This window comes from Mercurialis annua, linkage group LG4, assembly GCF_937616625.2.
Source record: "Mercurialis annua linkage group LG4, ddMerAnnu1.2, whole genome shotgun sequence".
Taxonomy (NCBI): Eukaryota; Viridiplantae; Streptophyta; class Magnoliopsida; order Malpighiales; family Euphorbiaceae; genus Mercurialis; species Mercurialis annua.
This window is the reverse complement of record NC_065573.1, coordinates 18537868-18559283: the sequence shown is the minus strand read 5'-3', so window position 1 is coordinate 18559283 and position 21416 is coordinate 18537868. Positions and strand designations below refer to the sequence as shown.

General features: G+C 37.6%; 1 protein-coding gene across 1 annotated transcript; it reads right to left on the bottom strand.

The window, feature by feature from the left end:
- Nucleotides 1-16633: 16633 nt before the first annotated feature.
- LOC126677902 (dirigent protein 22-like) lies at nt 16634-17589 on the bottom strand. Its single transcript, XM_050372729.2, has one exon. It carries the CDS (start codon nt 17466-17468, stop codon nt 16884-16886), a length of 585 nt encoding a protein of 194 aa, XP_050228686.1. The 5' UTR covers nt 17469-17589; the 3' UTR covers nt 16634-16883.
- Nucleotides 17590-21416: the final 3827 nt, after the last annotated feature.

Here is a 21416-nt window from a genome sequence, read left to right as displayed (position 1 = left end):
TTCTATTGACTGTCGAGGGAAGTCAGTCGAGTTCAGGATTCCAGGTGATCTACCTTTTTCCTTTCAAGGAGAAAAGGCGGAGACACCTAAGAATCTGATTTTCGCCATCAAGGCGAAGCAGATGCTAGGCAAAGGTTGCCAGGGTTTTCTTGCTGTGATTCGTGATTTGGAGACTAGTAGTGGTGATATGCATAGTGTTCCGATAGTGAATGAATTCACTGATTTATTTCCAGAGGAATTGCCTGGATTACCACCTGATCGTGATATTGAGTTTTGCATTGATGTGGTTTCTGGTACAGCTCCGATTTCGATACCGCCGTATCGGATGGCTCCTGCAGAGCTGAAGGAGTTGAAGGACCAGTTACAAGAATTGTTGGATAGCGGGTTCATCAGACCGAGTACTTCTCCATGGGGTGCTCCAGTTCTGTTTGTGAAAAAGAAGGACAATTCCTTTTGACTGTGTATCGACTACAGACAGTTGAACAAGGCTACTGTCAAAAACAGATATCCTCTTCCTCGCATCAATGATTTGTTTGACCAGTTGCAGGGTGCGAAGCGTTTTTCCAAAATTGATTTGAGGTCTGGGTACCATCAGCTTTGGATCCGTGATGCAGGTGTGCCTAAGACTGTTTTTCGGACTCGTTATGGACATTTTGAGTTTCTGGTTATGTCCTTTGGTCTGACGAACGCACCAGCAGCGTTTATGGATATGATGAACAGAGTGTTCAAGCCGTTTTTAGATCAATTCGTTATCGTTTTCATTGATGACATTTTGATATATTCTCGGAGTGAGGAATAGCATGCTTACCATTTGAGGACTATACTACAGACGTTGCGTGAGCATCAGTTGTATGCTAAGTTCTCAAAATGTGAGTTCTGGTTGGATCAGGTTACCTTTCTAGGACACGTGGTGTCGAAAGATGGGATCAAGGTTGATCCGAAGAAGATTGAGGCGATTATGGATTGGTAGAGGCCAAGGTCAGTTACCGAGATCATGAGTTTTCTGGGTTTAACTGGCTACTATCGTCGGTTCGTGCAAGATTTCTCCAGAATATCTGCACCGTTGACTAAACTGACACAGAAGGGTGCTAAGTTTGAGTGGACTGACAAATGCGAGGCGAGCTTTGAGAAGCTCAAGGAGATTTTGACTACAGCTCTTGTTTTGGCATTGCCTTCTGGCATTGACGGTTTCACAGTGTATTGTGATGCGTCTCGGATCGGTTTGGGTTGCGTTCTGATGCAACATGGACAGGTGATTGCCTATGCTTCCAGACAGTTGAAGAAGCATGAGGTGAATTACCCTACTCATGATTTAGAGTTGGCAGTTGTGGTTTTTGCGCTAAAAATCTGGAGACATTATCTGTATGGTGCTACTTGTGAAATTTTTACTGATCATAAGAGTTTGAAGTATATCTTTGATCAGAGAGAGTTGAACTTGAGACAGAGGAGGTGGTTAGAGTTGCTGAAAGACTACGACTGTACTATTCAGTACCATCCTGGTAAGGCTAATGTGGTAGCCGATGCGCTGAGTCGCAAGTCTTCGGGCAGTTTGGCTCATATTTCTGAGGTTGGGCGTAGATCCATGGTTAGAGAGTGGCACAGTTTGATAGCTTCGGGCTATGGTTTTCATATTTCTCAAGCTGGTTGTTTGTTAGCACAGTTACAAGTGCAACATGTTTTGATTGATCAGATCAAAGCTTTACAAGCTGAGGATCCACAGTTGAAACAGATTATTGAGGAGATTCAGCAGAACAGTAATTCTGAGTTTACTTTTGTGGATGGTGTTCTGAGACATGGTTCGAGACTGTGTGTTCCGGATTCAAAGGGTTTGAGGGACCAGATTCTGGAGGAAGCGCACAAGTCTGCTTATAGTGTTCATTCGGGTTCTACTAAGATGTACCATGATCTTAAGGGTACCTATTGGTGGAGCGGGATGAAGAAGGATGTCGCTCAGTATGTTTCTAAGTGTCTGACGTGCCAGCAGGTGAAGCTGGAGCATCAGAGACCTTTTGGCTATCTGCAGCCACTACCTATTCCAGAGTGGAAGTGGGAGCGGATTGCTATGGATTTTGTGGTTGGTTTACCACGTACTCGACAGGGGTACGATTCCATCTGGGTTATAGTTGACCGTATGACCAAGTCAGCTCATTTCCTTTCGATTAAGGTTTCATATACTGCTTCGAGGTTGCCTCAATTGTACATCGACAGGATTGTCAGTTTGCATGGTGTATCGGTTTCTATTGTTTCAGACAGAGGTTCTGTGTTTACTTCGAGGTTTTGGAAAGCGTTACAGGAATCCTTGGGTTCTCGATTGGATTTCAGTACAACTTTTCATCCTCAGACTGACGGTCAGTCTGAGAGGACTATTCAAACGTTGGAGGATATGCTCAGGATGTGTGTTCTCGATTTTCATGGTAGCTGGGATACTCATTTGCCGCTGATTGAGTTTTCTTACAACAATAGTAACCACGCGAGTATCGAGATGGCGCCGTATGAGGCTTTGTACGGGAGCAAGTGTAGATCTCCTATCTGTTGGGAGGAGGTCGGAGAGCGTAAACTCTCGGGAGCTGAGATTATTCGGATTACCTCAGAGAAGGTACCGTTGATCAAACGTAGGTTAAAGACTGCTTTTAGTCGGCATAAGAGTTATGCTGATCCGAAGAGGAAAGACATTGAGTTTCATGTTGGTGATTTCGTGTTTCTTCGGGTTTCGCCTATAAAAGGCGTGGTTCGTTTTGGTGTCAAGGGAAAGTTGGCACCGAGGTATATTGGTCCTTATGAGATTTCAGAGAGGATTGGAGCTGTGGCTTATCGTCTGGTTCTGCCGCCAGGCATGTCGTTAGTACATCCTGTGCTTCATGTTTCTATGTTGAGGAAGTGCATTTCTAATCCTTCGCACGTGATTGTGCCTCAGAGTGTTGAGATTGACCAAGAGCTGTCCTATGAGGAACAGCCAGTTGAGATTGTTGATACGCAAGTGCGTAAGTTGCGGAACAAGGAGATTCCGACGGTCAAAGTCCTCTGGCGCAATCATTCTGTTGAGGAGTGTACTTGGGAGACCGAGTCAGATATGCGGAATCGCTATCCTTTTCTTTTTCCGTGAGGTGCGATATCTTGATTTTCTGTGACTTTTATGATTTCTACTTGTGTTACGTGTTGTTCTGGTGGTAATTGCTTATCGTGTTAAATTCGAGGACGAATTTTTAATTACTTGGGGAGAATATAATATCCCGTAAATTATTAAAATTTTCTAAATATGTTTTCGGTAATAAAATTGAACTTTTCGGGGGGCGGTTCAATTCGTAGTTTAATTTTTGGTCCGGTTCAATTTCAGAAAATTTTAAAGTCCTTCTTATTTTAGTGGTTCAACCAAAATGGTTAAACCACCACGTGTGAATCAGGTCTCGAAAGAGACCTGAACCAAAAGTGAGGATTCTCGTTCGAGAATTGTGATTCTCGGACGAGACCTCAGCATTTTTGGCTGAGTCTCGTTCGAGAATCAGCATTCTCGAACGAGAATGCCACAGATTTTCTGGTCTCGTTCGAGACCAGCACGACCCTTGCGAGGAGGGTACTTTGGACCTTATTCTCTCCATTTTCTGACCCCTTAAATTCGTAACTCTTAAACCAAATCTACTCTCCACACTACAAGCAAACCCTAGCCACCTTTAACACTCATTTTCACTAAGATTTGTTGCTGAAATCTCCCCTCAAACCTTGCTGATCCGGTAAGCTTCTTATTCCTTTTGATTTCAGTTTAACGTTTTGAACGGCATTACGTAATTCTGATCGTTCTCCATCGTTTCTTGATCGAAATCAGAATCGTTTGATCCCAGAGATTGTAGACTCGAATCTCTACGTTTCCCTATCTCATTTTTGCAAAACGGTGAGCCGCCGATCTCGTTTCAATCGCCGCCGTTCCATCGCTCTGGTACGCAAGTTTGTTTTCTGTTTCCTATTTACCACTGCCGATGTTCTTGAGCCAAGTCTTGGTTCTCTATGATTGTTATTTAACATCTTTGTTGTTGGGTCGTCGTTTTTGGTTGATTTGTGTTGTGCCATGATGTTAAAATCTTCGTATGATTATCATTGCATGATCCGATTCTTTGTCATCGGTTTAATCTCCATTTTTGCTGCCATTTTCTTAGTGTATTGCTTCTACCTTATTCCTTGTATGATATCTTGTATGATTTGAATTAAAGTTTGATGGGTAATAGTTAGGTGTAGTTAATTATAGTTTGAATTGCTAAGGAATGGCAACTGGGTTCAGTAGCATGGCGGGGTTGTTAATTTTGAAAGGAAAGGGATGGCTAAATGGCCACTTCAATCACCAAGTGTTTTGTTTGAAACAATTAAATCCTTAAGTTAAACTTTAACATTTGCTTTGATTATAACTTGAATTTAGTTTTGATTAGAATGTTATAAACATTGATAAATTGTAAATTGAGTTAATATAATTACTCGGGTACTTATATCCAATCTCGAATAACAAAATGGCTAAAGTTCAATTTAGCCCCTGAACTTAGTTTATAACTTAATTAAGTGGATTTTTAATTAATAACTTTATATTTGGTTTTAATTATAAACAAAAGCAATTAAATTGGTTTTGGATATCAAATTGACTAAAGTACAATTTAGTCCCTAATTGGCAAAAGTACAGTTTAGTCCCTAATTGGCTAAAGTACAATTTAGTCTCTAAACTTTTATAAACTTAAAATGGTTAGATTTTTGGGGTGTAACTTGGGTTATTTGGAATTGAAGTTATTGAGTTCCGCTTTTAAAATGGATTGTTATTTTATTGAATTATTTTATAAATATAAACTCGGGTTTATATTGATAAACGTTTTGAGTCGGGTTAGACTTGGGTCACTCGACAAGTGAGGTTAGCTTGGTAGTTAATGATAACTCGGCTAACCCACTATTTGGAAAATTAATTATTATTTAAAGATTATTAAATAATATTTATAAATTGGATTTTAAGCGAGAACTCAATAAACTTATATTAATTGGGCTTTATTACCTAATGAGTATTTTTGTGTGTTCTGGCTTGTTTATTTCCGACGTGTTAATTGTGCTAGTCCTATGTGGTGTCTAGTACTCTCTAAAGTTAGGGTCTGTTTTTAATAATTATTTTATTTGTCTAGACCCTCTATTGTTCGTGCTCTAGAGGTGAACCAGGATTAGTTGCTTGCCGGTTTTCACGTGGATTAGCAAGCAGTGAGTTTGTACTTACTATTTACCGCTTTATTGAGTAAATTGTTATTTTAATATTAAATATATATATTGTATGTATATTTCGAACTGTTTTTATATTATGGCTTCTAGTTGGAACATGCTACCTAATGGGCATCACTAGGACTGCGTGCGCACCGGTAATGATCTGGGAAAGGTAATTATGGTAATGTGGTAACTCGGTGTGAGCATAGCTCTCGGGACCAAGTAGAGTAACTCGGTGTAGCTCAGCTCTCGGGACTCTGGTATAAGTGTGGTCAGTGGTAACTCGGTGTAGCTCAGCTCTCGGGACCAGACCTGTTGGATTATGTTTATTATTTAGAATTGTGGATTAGGGTTCCAACTATTATTTGTAATATCGTTATCAAATGTTTTAAAGGGTTTCCACTTAATAAATGTAGATAGTGGTATAAACTCATCTCAGTATATCTGACCCCGTTGTTTTCCTAATTTTCCCCAGGGTTATGATCTGAGAGAGTCTGGTGATCTCCGCATTTACTTTTCCTCGGAGGTTCCATTTATTTTTGTAAATTGTCAAACTATTTTATTCTTAGACCGCAGTAGTAACTAGACGTCTTTATTAATATTATATATTTTGTCGGATTGGTTCGACTGGTTATATTGTTTTGGCATGTTATATTATTTACATTGGTTTATGATAAATCTATATTAGACTCAAAATTGGATAAACATGTTATATTAACTGTTGAACATTATAACTGTAAGATTTAGGCTGAAGTCTCGGTTGCCCCCGAGCATTGGTTTTCTGCAGGTTTATGTGTTTATATGTTAATCGAAAGGCTAGCTACTGGTTTTGGTACTATATTACCCATACCCTAGCGCCGGTCGCGATTCATGAAAATGGACCGTGACAATAATTTATCAATCTCATTAAAAGATAACACCAAATAAACAAATAAAAATAGTTCTTCCTTTTTTTTATAAATTGATAAACATAACTAAATTTGATTCGAACTCGGAAGAAATTCAAACTATCTAATTTTGTTTGAATAAATCCGACTTCTATAGATAATAAAGAATAATTAGTAAAAATATTATGATATATGATGTATTTAATTATTTTAGATATAAAATTCAATCAATTAGAATAATATTCATTTTGATTTAAAAATATAAAAAATTTAATATCATATGAAAATAATCATTGTGCATATGCGAGACTCGTTTAGACTTATTTTGATTTTTTTGAATAATTTACGAGAACTCAAATTCTCGTAAAGTACTCCGATTTATAAAATGAAATCACTTACAAGGGGTATTAAACTTGGGAGAGTATTGAACTATGTGAGAGTTTAAAAATGGATACTGAACGTTTTTTTATTATAAAATGGGTACTGAATTATGCGAAACGTTATAAAATGGGTACTCTGAACCACTTTTTTCTGACATGGTGTAATACCCCAAAATATCTAATTATCTAATTGGACCACGTGTTCAGTTTAGATTCGCCAGAGTGGCGAAATCGGAAAATTTTTGATAAAATTCAGATAAATAAATTTCAAGTAGGTTGGTTTCAAGAAATAAATTATGAGAAAATTAAGGTTATATTTCGATTTTAAAGTTAGAATTGAAATTAGAAGAAAAAATGTTAAGAAAAGTCCAAAATAAGGTATAGGGACAAAAGTGGTAATTTAGCCGCTTTGTATCGAAAATAGAAATATTGGATTTTGACGGGAAAGTGTTAATATCGAATTTTGTATTATTTATCGGATATAAATAATACGTATAAGTTATAATAAAAGAGTTTACCAATTTAGTTATGGACTAAATCGTAGGAAAGAAAAGTTTAAAGGATGAATGATAAGAAACAAAAAGAACAAGGACCAAAGTGAATCTTTAGCCAGAATATATAAGGAATGAGATATGAATGAAGAACAGGGAGAAGGATCGAGAGAGAACGAGAGATATATCACCGATTACATCGTTTCGCCGCCGTTTCGCCGTCCGACGTCCGATTCACGTGATTTTCGCGGCAATCTCTTCGGAATTCAATCCTCTACTGATTCCGGGCTTGGTTTCAAGGTAAATATCTTGATATTTTGTGGAAATTCGAATTAAATGGAGGTTTGGGTTAAATTAAGAATTTATCGATTTAAGCTCGGTTTTAGCGTTTTTGGAAAAACTAAAATACGGGTTTTGTCGGAAATGAAGTGTTTGGTGTGTATGGCAAGAGATAGCACGACGGGAAGCCCGGAAACGACGTTTCCGGGGCTGTGCGTGAGCTGCACTCGGTGTGCGATCACACACCGAAGTGTGTGAGCGCACACAGTGGGTCCGCAGGGACCTAATTAGGCTTTTAGCCCTAATTGAATGGGATTTCAATATTTTTGAATATTAGACCCTAAAAACGATTAAGGACCCCGATAAATTGAAAAGTAAAGTTTTAGCTCGACGTTTTACGTGAGCTATGATAACGAGAAATGTCAAGGAAATTATACGTTTCTCGAATACGAGAAACAGAGTTCGAGATATCATAATTATGGTTAAGGAATATCGAGATTATAAATAATGTTAAAAATAAAACTAAATCCTAAAACTTAAAAGTATTATACGTATAGGAATACGAGATTCACGTCTAACTATTAAACGATTTATCAGACGTGTCAGCGAATAGTGGAGTCAGTAGAAGCGGACTAGGAAGGGCATACCATCAGATCGATCTCATCATTACTTGGATATCGGTCACAGTGAGTTGCATTTTACTTTCGTGTATTATATATATAAAGTTATTTTGTATAGATATATATATACTGTTTATACGCATCGCATTATATATATTTGATCGAAATGTTATATGCTTTATTAATTTCTATATACGAGAACTAGTATGCGATCCGAAGAAACTAGCTACCTATTGGGTGTCAATAGGCTGTGTGATCACCAGTATCGAGTCAGTCTAGTATGTTTGCATTTGAGAAATGACTTGACACAGCTGGGAGCTGATGATGATTACTAAATTTACGTGGCTGGGCCACCAGCGAGTTAGACTCGCGATTGATATTTACGATTGGGTTTTTGATACGAGTGAGTACTCGGCTACGGTGTAGTCTGGAGTCCCCGTATCTAGTGGCTGGGCCACTAGCGAGTTAGACTCGCGATTGATATTTATGATTGGGTTGAATGATAATGATTATTCTAGAAAGGTGTCGCATGCTAGGATATTAGTTTCGTACGGATCAAATACATGTTTATATGTTTTATATTATCGTTTCTTGAAATGCGATGCTATGTTTTTATGATAATACCGTTAGTAAATGCACACTCACTCAGTATTTTCCCAAATACTGACCCCTCACCTTTGATGTCTTTCAGGTGCTTAGCTTGTGGACTTAGCTAGAGGCCAATTTTAAAGTCCAGGAGTCAGCTGTATATGTATAGTTTCTGACTTCTGTGAATGCTGCAGTAGTGGTCCTTTGTCGATAGTATAGTAGCCTAGACAGCAGTTCATTTTGATTGTATATATTAACTGCTGTCATTGTTTTATATGCATTTTGATAGGCTACGTGTTTAGTATATGATCCACGGCCCCAGATGCCGGTGTGATTTTTTGAGATACTAACTGATGTATATAGTACCGCGAGGCCAGTTCGTACAGGGTACGGTAACTAGAGCCCGCGAGGTTAACTGAACAGTTAGTGTAAATGTTTATATATGTTATATATTTGCTTCTGCTGTGTTACGCTGTTTTTTTATATTAATTGCGAAAAATGTATAGTGGTTTGAGGCTTGCTACGGGTTTCGGAGCTATCACTCCCGTTCCCTAGCGCCGGTTGCGGCTCAATATTTTGGGTCGTGACAATGTTGGTATCAGAGCAGTTTGGTCCAGTTACCACTACTAGATTTGTCTGATTGTCTGTTTGACTGGCAGTAATTTGTCAGTAAGTATACCTAGGAACTACTGCAGCAATGAGTCGGACCCTAGTTGTCTGCATTTGATTGATATATGCATTGTTAATAAGCTTTATAACGCGCGCGAACCAGGACTATTAAGTTAGTAAGTGAATAGTATTTGTATATACGGATGACTAAGGCAACTAAGTATTTGTTGCTTGCGCTAAGAGATAGAAGTGGTTATATGTTTGCAAATTACGAACGATTGAGGTAAATAAGTAATTATTACTTGCGCTGAGATTATTAAATGGTTATCTGCTTGCGAACTATGTGCGGCTGGATTAAATGCTAAATATTTACAGCATTTATAAGTTGATATTGGGATTGCGTGTGAAATGGGCTCAGATGGTCGCTTACGTTTGAAATTGTTTCTTTTCAGCATGTCTGGGCAAAACGGAGCTCAGTCGCATGCTGAGGAAGAACGGTAGGAAGCGCCTCCTATATTTCAAAACGGGTTTCATAACGAAGTAGGCGAACCATCTGGGGTCCATCAGAATGGATTCCACGCAAATAATGGAGCATCGCCAGAAATATATCAAAATGGTTTTATGTGTGTGTCGGAGATAGGTAGTTCTTCTAGAAGCAGAGTTAGAGTGCATTCACCGGAGATAGAATGCAGCGAAGAAGAGGAAGAGGAACTGGATGAAGATCCGGAAGAGGATCCTGAAAAAGATCCTGAGGAGGATCCAGAAGAAGAATTAGAAGAAGAAGCGGAGGAGGAAAATCCTCAGGAAGAAGAGTATGAAGAACAGTTAGATGAGTTAGACGTCGAGGAATACAGAGGTGACTATTTCTGGTTAAGTGTGCGGAGATACCGCAATTTGAGGGAAGATGCGGACATAGCTAACGGTCAGGCGCAAATAGCTCTAAATCAGGTTAGAAGGCAGATGCGTTCTTTTTCTAGAGGAATGTTGACTGTAGGAGCGTACTCTACTGATTTTCTGCGGATGGCAGAGGGAGTCCCTGATCTGAACGAAAGCAATAGAACCATTAATCGTAGGTATGTCAGGGGTTTAGGACCTCAGTTTGATGAGCTGTATGAGCACGTGGACGAACATTTCAGCACGCTCACTATGATGGCCCGTAGGATTGAAACAGAGCATGAGTGGGCGGGTGATTCGGTACGACCCTATTACTTTAGACGTGAGTATCACCCAGATTTCGTCAGTACGTCCTCCAGAATTAGAACCAACCCCTATTTTATGCAGAGAGGTGGAAGAAACTCCGGTAGAACAATTAGGGGCCGACACACTGGCGTAGTTATTAGGGAACCTAACGTTCCGCACCAGGCACCTCCAGGTATTAGTGATATACGTGCTTTAAGTATTGTGTTATGTGTTTGCATTATTGTGTTTATATAATTGCTGCATTGCATAGTAGAATGTCAGTAATAGGTTTTGCCTTTAGAGTAAAACCTCAAGAAGTGAGAACCTATAGGAAGCGCTGTTATTAAATACGTGCCTAATGAAAGAAAATATATATAAATATAACTTACAGTAACAATGATACAATAAATATCACATCATACATTTATCGCGAACGTAATTCCTGTATTACGTTCTAGAAGTTGTGAAGAAAGAGATGGGTTACCAACAGGGAATCGATGTGAAACATCGGTACCTGCGTTTGTATAGGACATGGTACAGATCGTTAAAGAAGTGGTTGTGGTGATTACAGCAGTAGAAAATGTTGAATTAAATTAAGTTATCGGAGATATGGAGAAAGAATTGATGTGATAGGAGAATAGTCAGGAAAATGACAGAAGGTGACAGCAATACAAAAATTTAAAATGTACCCAATAATAATAGAGAAAGCCGTTAATAGTCGCAGAGTGTACAATCTGGAGTAAACTTATGTTTTATGAAAAGTATGAAGAATTTTTAAGATTTTTCAAAGTACGATTGTGCTCAGACATCGCATATGACATTGCATAATCATGATAGGAATGCATAAGGAAATGATTTTCAAAATATAGATCACGCATCATATCTTTACAATGATAAAGAAAATGCGATTTCGAGCAACTCTTTGGTGATGAGAGGTTTCATCACTCTGAGCTACAATTGTACTAATGATTTCAAACGATTTATGAAAAGTGATTTAAAAGAGCTGGCCAGCCAAAGAATGTTTTGAAATCTTTTGTTAGTAAGTGAACTCAGATGTGAAACTCTGCGACGGATAATAAAATGTTCTTAGTAAATAAGAATAAAATTTAAAAGCAAATCCCAATAACAGAATGAAGCCCTGTTAATGATAATTGCAATAATATTAAGGGAGCTACAGTGAAATGTGAACGAGGAGTTATTGCCGAAGAGCGAACGCAGTCAAGATGCAATACGCTGGCAATATTTAAGGATATAGTAATTATCCTTATGATAAAATAAAGGATGAAATGACGGAGAATCATGTTAGACGAAAGAAACGCAACAAATACGCAAGGATGAAGAGTATAAGGATTATTCCTATGGTGAAATAAGTAACATGGCGAATGAGAAATATACTAGAGAAAGGAAATTGAAAGTATAAGGGACGAGAAGACGATGATATGAGTGATGAACATGAAGTGATATTTAAAGGATATAACTTTATCAATATCAGTGTTCGAAGATACAGAAGTAGAAAGAGAAAGGGTACGAAATGATGAAGCAGACGATTTTGCAAAATGTGAAGGTGATTTTGCAAGATATGAAAGTTAGAAGTTTGATAGATCAAGAGAGATAATGATGCTATATGACTGATATTAAGTGAAGTCACTAATATCAACATTAAGAGCTATAGATTGCGTTAACTGAAAGGAGAAAAGTTAAGTTGTAAAATTCTAGTATAAGGAGAAAGGCACACGTATAGGCATACGTGTCAGTAAATGTAAGAATTGTGGATAATATGAAAGAAAGTATAATGAGGAAACTCATATACCCTTAAGATTTAGTAAGATGAATAGAGGAGAAAGTTCTAGAAATACGTCAGAAGGATCATCAGAATAGAACAATAATAATGGAGCTATTATAAACGGAGAAAAGACGTAATAAATACAGTAAGTAAAGGATAAGATGATACTTCATTGCTATTAAACAGATAGGAGTGAACTGTATTTAAGGAGTCGTGATGTCACAAGAACGAGAAATGATGCTAGTACAGAAAAATTAAGTAATTTAAAGACAGTGAGAACCATGTAATAAGTGCTAAAGAAGCATAAGGTGTATAGGACAACAAAATCGAAACTATTCCCTAATTTTGGAATTTATAAGGTTAAGTATAACTTATACATTAGGAATAGTCGGAAACACTTCAAGAGGAAGATGAGAGCCAGAGTAAAGACAAACTAAGAAATGATCGTAGTCAGTGCCAAGAGGATACCTTGAAAAGTGAAAACAATGTTGTGAAGCTATTCGAGAGTAAGAAGAAGAAGTGTAAGATACAAGAGAAAGTTGTTTATACAGTAAGGAAGAATAACGATAAAGAAAGTAAATAAGTTATTAAGGATCTACTGAATTTGTTAAAGATTAAAGGTAAAGATGAAGTTAAGCGAAGGCTAACTAACGATAAGGATTCTTGAAATAGTTAAATGTTAAAGAAACATATAAGATTATTACGAGATCATCATGAAAAAGGAACGGTAACACAAAGGTAAGACAGCTTTGACTGGAAAGTCAATAAAAGACTCGAGACGTACCTCAAAAGGGTAATGAGAGGGAAGTGAAAAGGATAAGAATACGAATAGTATTAGTAACAAAGGCAACTGTACAAGCCATACGATTAAAAGTAACGTGAAATGAAACGTTTAAGACAATGGTAAGCGAGTGAAGAATCACGATCAACAAACGACGTGAAGTTCACGATAGCTTAAGGAAGCAAAAGAATAAGAAATGGAAGATAATGAAGGATGTATCAAGTTTAGCTACGTTAAGAAACAACAGAAGTGTTAGACAAGGTGTAAGTCGAAAAAGATTGATTGATGAGGAATGAAGTGTCAGACAATGATAGCAAGCAGTGAGAAATGACAAGAATCAGTTAAGAAAGGAAGGTGATAACTACAGACGATAGGAAAGATCATAACTGCAAGTTATGATTACAAGAGAAAATATTCATAGGAATATGCATAAAGTAAGTACGTTATTAAAGATGGAGTCAACACGTCGTGACTATTCACGTATCAAGGAGACGAGTAGCAACCTTATGGCTACTAAGGATAAAATGATGAAACAAGAAAACATTAGATTATGATTAGTGCCAACTAGGTAGCAATGATGCAAGGACTACAATATTAAGAATACGTCCAAGGATCATACTGTTTTGGAAAAGATAATAGATAAGACGAAGGTACCAGTAAGAGAATTTTCAACGATGTGACAGCAAACAGCTATACAAGACAGGAAGTTATGAGAAGAGAAATAAAAGTTAAAATACAAGAAAAGATACAACTAATATGTATAAATGGACGCTAAGGAGGCAATAAGGATAAGTTAAGATTCCAACAAGATTTATGAAAATTCGAGGACGAATTTTTATAAGGGGGGAAGAATGTAATACCCCAAAATATCTAATTCCCTGAATCAGGGGAATGGTTGAAATCTCTGGGATATACCGCTCAAGAAGTGATTATCTAATTGGACCACGTGTTCAGTTTAGATTCGCTAGAGTGGCGAAATCGGAAAGATTTTGATAAAATTCAGATAAATAAATTTCAAGTAGGTTGGTTTCAGGAAATAAATTATGAGAAAATTAAGGTTATATTTCGATTCTAAAGTTAGAATTGAAATTAGAAGGAAAAATGTTAAGAAAAGTCCAAAATAAGGTATAGGGACCAAAGTGGTAATTTAGCCGCTTTGTATCGAAAATAGAAATATTGGATTTTGACGGGAAAGTTAATATCGAATTTTGTATTATTTATCGGATATAAATAATACGTATAAGTTATAATAAAAGAGTTTACCGATTTAGTTATGGACTAAATCGTAGGAAAGAAAAGTTTAAAGGATGAATGATAAGAAACAAAAAGAACAAGGACCAAAGTGAACCTTTAGCCAGAATATATAAGGAATGAGATATGAATGAAGAACAGGGAGAAGGATCGAGAGAGAACGAGAGATATATCGCCGATTACATCGTTTCGCCGCCGTTTCGCCGTCCGACGTCCGATTCACGTGATTTTCGCGGCAATCTCTTCGGAATTCAATCCTCTACTGATTCAGGGCTTCGTTTCAAGGTAAATATCTTGATATTTTGTGGAAATTCGAATTAAATGGAGGTTTGGGTTAAATTAAGAATTTATCGATTTAAGCTCGGTTTTAGCGTTTTTGGAAAAACTAAAATACGGGTTTTGTCGGAAATGAAGTGTTTGGTGTGTATGGCAAGAGATAGCACGACGGGAAGCCCGGAAACGACGTTTCCGGGGCTGTGCGTGAGCTGCACTCGGTGTGCGATCGCACACCGAAGTGTGCGAGCGCACACAGTGGGTCTGCAGGGACCTAATTGGGCTTTTAGCCCTAATTGAATGGGATTTCAATATTTTTGAATATTAGACCCTAAAAACGATTAAGGACCCCGATAAATTGAAAAGTAAAGTTTTAGCTCGACGTTTTACGTGAGCTATGATAACGAGAAATGTCAAGGAAATTATACGTTTCTCGAATACGAGAAACATAGTTCGCGATATCGTAATTATGGTTAAGGAATATCGAGATTATAAATAATGTTAAAAATAAAACTAAATCCTAAAACTTAAAAGTATTATACGTATAGGAATACGAGATTCACGTCTAACTATTAAACGATTTATCAGACGTGTCAACGAATAGTGGAGTCAGTAGAAGCGGACTAGCGAGGGCATACCATCAGATCGATCTCATCATTACTTGGATAGCGGTCACAGTGAGTTGCATTTTACTTTCGTGTATTATATATATAAAGTTATTTTGTATAGATATATATACTGTTTATACGCATCGCATTATATATATTTGATCGAAATGTTATATGCTTTATTAATTTCTATATACGAGAACTAGTATGCGATCCGAAGAAACTAGCTACCTATTGGGTGTCAATAGGCTGTGTGATCACCAGTATCGAGTCAGTCTAGTATGTTTGCATTTGAGAAATGACTTGACACAGCTGGGAGCTGATGATGATTATGAAATTTACGTGGCTGGGCCACCAGCGAGTTAGACTCGCGATTGATATTTACGATTGGGTTTTTGATACGAGTGAGTACTCGGCTACGGTGTAATCTGGAGTCCCCGTATCTAGTGGCTGGGCCACTAGCGAGTTAGACTCGCGATTGATATTTATGATTGGGTTGAATGATAATGATTATTCTAGAAAGGTGTCGCATGCTAGGATATTAGTTTCGTACGGATCAAATACATGTTTATATGTTTTATATTATCGTTTCTTGAAATGCGATGCTATGTTTTTATGATAATACCGTTAGTAAATGCACACTCACTCAGTATTTTCCCAAATACTGACCCCTCACCTTTGATGTCTTTCAGGTGCTTAGCTTGTGGACTTAGCTAGAGGCCAATTTTAAAGTCCAGGAGTCAGCTGTATATGTATAGTTTCTGACTTCTGTGAATGCTGCAGTAGTGGTCCTTTGTCGATAGTATAGTAGCCTAGACAACAGTTCATTTTGATTGTATATATTAACTGCTGTCATTGTTTTATATGCATTTTGATAGTCTACGTGTTTAGTATATGATCCACGGCCCCAGATGCCGGTGTGATGTTTTGAGACACTAACTGATGTATATAGTACCGCGAGGCCAGTTCGTACAGGGTACGGTAACTAGAGCCCGCGAGGTTAACTGAACAGTTAGTGTAAATGTTTATATATGTTATATATTTGCTTCTGCTGTGTTACGCTGTTTGTTTATATTAATTGCGAAAAATGTATAGTGGTTTGAGGCTTGCTACGGGTTTTGGAGCTACCACTCCCGTTCCCTAGCGCCGGTTGCGGCTCAATATTTTGGGTCGTGACACATGGCTTCTTCTTTTGTCCAATCAGTGGAGAAACGTGACTGAGAGTACGTTTCGTATAGTTCAGGACCCATTTTGTAACAAAAAAAATTCAGTACCCATTTTGGAACTTTTATATAGTTCAGTACACTAACAAGTTTAATACCCCATTTTTTATTGGTGTAAAATTCTAAATTAAAAGACATGGATTCATAGAAAAAGATATTTACATTATTTTTTGCTCCAAATATAATTTTTTATTTTGTTAAAAAATTACGTCCTTACATTAAGGATGGTTAAACAGATAACGATTTTTCTCACTCATCAATTTTGAAACGTGTATGGTCACACTCCGGACACACATGTAAGGAGAGACGTAATTTAACGCTTTTCCTCAGTTGAAGGATCAGAAAGAGCAAAAATGAAGTTAAAAGACCAATTAATCAAAACACATATAGCTAAAGGATCTATTTACGAGTTTATCCTAATAATAATAATAATAATAATAATAATAATAATAATACAATGAGAGTTGTCTTAGAACAAAACTATATAATTAATGAGTCAAAAGATACATTAAAGCCAACGAAAAAAAGAAGCAGCATAATTCCTTAATAGCAATGAACCCCGCTGATCCCATGAAATGAATAACAAAAATAACAAAAGTGGTCCATATTAATTATGATAACTCATCACAACCTAACTAATAATTAATATAGGAAAAATTCATCAAAAAAAATTAATATAGGAAAATAAATTAGAACAAAATGAGCAAATCATCATCAATAATGGAGCACATAAATATTATACTCAACTGTAGCATCTTTTGTAGTAAGATCAAACTTATGAGTGCTGGCCTGAACATAGCCTCTAGCAAACCGGAAAAGCCCACTTCCTCCGATCACCGGCATCTCTCTAACCTTAGAAAACACGCTGTTCCGGCCAAGAACAGTGATCGTACTACCATTATATTTACCTTGAACAAAAGCAAAATTCATAACCATTAAAAGCCCGATATCTTGCTGTGAAGCTTGTGCGTAAAACCCTTGTGCTTGTCCCAGTAACTTTGAGCTCATTTCTGGGCCTGAGGTTAACGGGTTATCGATCATCCGCACGCTACCAAACCCGGTTTTGGAAGAATTAAGCGGCGGAACGGCTTGAACGCCGCTAGGGTTAGGGCCGGAGACTATATCATGCCAATACATGCGAAAATGGCTTAGCTTTTCTTTCTTGAGACCGAACAGTTTTCTGTCCATGGTTTTGACGAATTCATGGTTTTGATCTGCTGCGGAGGCTGAGTTGACGAGAGCAGAGAGGAGAAGGATGGTGATGAACTGGGAAGCAAGATTAATGGGTAGTTTAGCCATGGAGAAATATATTGAAGTATGAGCTTTTTGAGGAACAGTTTGTTTTGAGTTGGTGGTGGTGATAATGTTTGTGTGGGAGTATACCAAGTTAAGTTGTTTCCTCTGTTTATATGGGGAACAACAAGCAAACTATAGTCGCTATCCTTGTATTGTTATTTTAAAGGTAGAATATGACCAATGGGGTTGGTTCAAGTGGTAAGCGGCTTGATATCGCTTAAGCAAGGTCTCGGGTTCGAGTCCTTGTGAATGCAGAAAATTCCCACTGGTAGACTCACCCACCATGCCAGGTGCGCGACGCGGGTCGGATCCGGATTAGTCAGGGCGAAGCCTTGGAAACCGGATGGGCTTACCAAAAAAAAAGGTAGAATATGAACTTTATTGAATATTAAATAAAGTAATCCTCTAATAATTAATGTTCAATAAATTAATAACTCTAAAAATTAATAAAATTTTAGAAAACTAACTTTAATATTAAGTTTTTTTATAATATTCAATAATTTTTTTGATGAATAATATGTATATAAAAGGCCACGAGAAGTGGCAAATACCTAAACTCTTAAACTTTCGCACAAGAAGTGGCACACTCAAGGTGGAACACTAAAGGCTACGACTCAGAGAAAGGCCAAAAGACAACGTCATCTGTCTGAAAACAAAATACAAAAAGGATTCATAAAGAAATCCAAACCCGAATAACTGAACTCCCTATTACAACATTTGTAAATAAAAGTTGCCTTATAAAAACAATCAAATATCACCGCCTCCTTGTTTGAATCTTTATGCTGAAAGACTCTGATGTTTATGCATTTCCATATCTTCCATAAAACAAGAAACGAAAAAACTTGCCAAAGCTTTCAATACGACCCTTTTGGTATAATGTTGGTCCATTGCACCACAAAATCACCAAAAGAATTTGAAAAAGGCCAAGAAATGTCAAGTTTTTGGAGAACGCCGCATCAAACACTTCGAGCGAAATTACAGTGAATAAGAATATGAGCTTGAGTTTCCACCACACCACAAAGCGAAAACAAAGAGTTATCAACCGAGACTATAGAGCGGATAGCTAAAAAATCCAGAGATGGTAACCTACCATGTAATGCAAGCCAAATAAAAAATTTGACTTTAGGAGGCGCACAAGATTTCCACGTTGAAGCAAATAAAAGATTATTCCCATTTGAGTCCCTAACCTGATCAGAAAAACCCCTCCTATGCTGTTGAAAATCAGTAATGTTAATCGAAGAGTGATGCCCAGATTGCCGAAGGGCAATATGAAAACTCTCAGTTACAGCTGTAGATGAGCGATTTAAATCAGAAGGCACAGCAGATTCGTTAATAGCAGCAGGTCTGTTTAAATCGGAAGAAAAAACGGCAGCAGAAAGCAGACACGACAGCAGAAACAGCAAAAACGGCAGCAGAAACTAGAGCAGAAACGACAGCAGAGACGCCATTAAAACGGTCATCCGGTCTGTTAAAAACAACAGCAGCAGAAGAGCCATTTACCAACGGAGCAGCAAGTTCTTGAAGGTCGACAGCTGATCCACGAAGAGTAGGAACTGCAGGTTGAAAAAATAATTCTGAAAAAGAAGCAGAATTTCGGTCAACAGGTCTATTAACAGCAACATTAGAAGCTGAACCAGTTTGCTCATTCCCAATTCCACGATTAATAAAATGGTCAGCAGGTTCGGTGGTGCGTAGCTGAACTCCTCCATTATTATCCAATACATCGAATGCATTATGAGCCAAACAGATAAAAGAAGCAGAGGTAAATAATTTAGAACTAGAATGCCAAGAGACCTTATCTTGTGTCCCAACAATTGCATTAAGATTATTAAAACAAGATTGAAACTCCCCCAAACTCAAAATTTCAGCTCTACGTAAACGACGTCGCCAACGCCATCCGATATCCCAAACGTCACGAATAGTAGCGTTCTTTTGGTTTGAAAGTTGATAAAGACTTGGAAATAAATGTAACGCCGAACCATTGCCTAACCAATTGTCATTCCATAGCGAAATATTTGCTCCATCACCAATGGAATAATGCAAATTATTGATGAAAACACCCCAAGCATTGAAATCATTGCAGCAACTTTTTTTAATCCCTTTCCAAATAAAAGATAATTTTTTCACATCCCCATGAACTAAAAAATTCCAATCAACCACCGAAGAGCAACTAGACACCACCTTGAACCAAAGAGAGCTACCATTATTAATCCTAAAATTCCAAATCCACTTAAAAAGTAGACTTTTATTTCTAAGACGAAGATTAGAAATTCCCAAACCTCCATTAGCAAATTCCTTACAAATATCCTTCCAAGCGACCTTACACAGAGATCTAGCAAAACCATCCCCTTTCCAGAGAAAATGCATCATATAGGACTCTAATTGTTTCTAAACATGAGTAGGCATGCTAAAGATAGACATGAAATAGACCGGGATGCTGAATAAGACCGATTTAATAAGAACTAACCTTCCTGCAGGAGAAAGCAGAGATCTCTTCCAAAGGGCCAATCTCGACTTAAATCGTTCCACCACACTGTCCCAAGAATTAGCGGATAGCTTTCTATTAGTAAGGGGAAGACCCAAATACTTAATAGGGAAGGAATCAACCTTACAGCCAATCGCCTGAGCTGCCGCCAATAAATCTACTTCATTCACATTAACTCCAGAAATAGAGCTTTTGTGAAAATTGATCGTCAGACCAGATATCAATTCAAAACATCGAAGGATACGAGTCAAATTCCCAAGCTTCTCAATATCAAAAGGAATGAAAAGAATCGTGTCATCCGCAAACTGAAGAAGAGAGATAGGATCATAATTCGCAGAGTAGCGGTAACCCTGAGAAAATCCCAAATCACAAGAACGGGCAAGAATCTATTTTAATCCTTCAACTGCAATAACAAACATATAAGGGGAGATCAGATCTCCCTGCCGGACTCCTCTCTTGAGAGGAAAAGGATCAATCGGACTACCATTGACCAGGACAGAGGTGTTCACCGAAGAGAAGCAACAATTCATCCACTCAATCCATTTGCCTGGAAAATTCATACAACGCATCACAGAAATTAAATAGCCCCAATCAATACTGTCAAAAGCTTTATGAAAATCAAGCTTTAAAACAAGCAGTTTCTCCCTCCTTTTAGTAGCTGAGTGAACAATCTCATTAGCTGTCATAGAGCATTCCAGAATGCTTCGCCCTTTTAAAAAAGCGTGTTGACTATCAGAAATTAAGTTGGCAAGAAGAGGCGCTAATCTTCGAGAAAGAACCTTCGAAAGAAGCTTGAAAAAGCCATGGACTAAACTGATAGGTCTGTAGCCTTTGATATTCAAAGATCCCGCCACCTTAGGAATCAGAACCATGAAAGAGGAGTTAATACCTTTAGGCAAGATATCGAATCGAAAAAACCCAGAGAAGAAATCAACAATTGCACCCTTCATAATAAGTCAAGCTATCCGGTAAAAGAAGTAGTTGAAACCGTCAGGTCCAGGTGCTTTTTTTTCACCACATGAACAAAGAGCACCAAAAATCTCACTCTCCATGAACAATCTAATCAGAATGTCAGCCTTTGAAACCGTGACTTTTGAGAAAGTCAAACCCGATAAATCATAGACAATCCTATCACTTTGGCTGTAAAGAGAACAAAAAAAAATTCCTGATATGAAGTCTGATATCCGTAGGCTCAACAAAAGTAGTGTCTCCCACTTGAATAGAAGAAATGTGGTTGTTTCTATAGTGCGTAGAAGCCACACTATGAAAAAACTTAGTGTTTCTGTCCCCCTTAACATTCCATTTCAACCTGGATTTCTGAACCCATAAAGAATCCACTCTTCTCTCCACTGTCCATAATTCTGTTTTTAGCTTGCTAATATCATATTTTTCAGCTTCAGTGAGTAGCCCAGATTCTGCAACAATTTCCTTAACAAGAATCTCATGAGAAAGCTCCTTTATACGTT

Excerpts from the sequence above, each read along its gene's own strand:
- LOC126677902 (XM_050372729.2), bottom strand. The coding sequence starts at position 17,468 with ATGGCTAAACTACCCATTAATCTTGCTTCCCAGTTCATCACCATCCTT.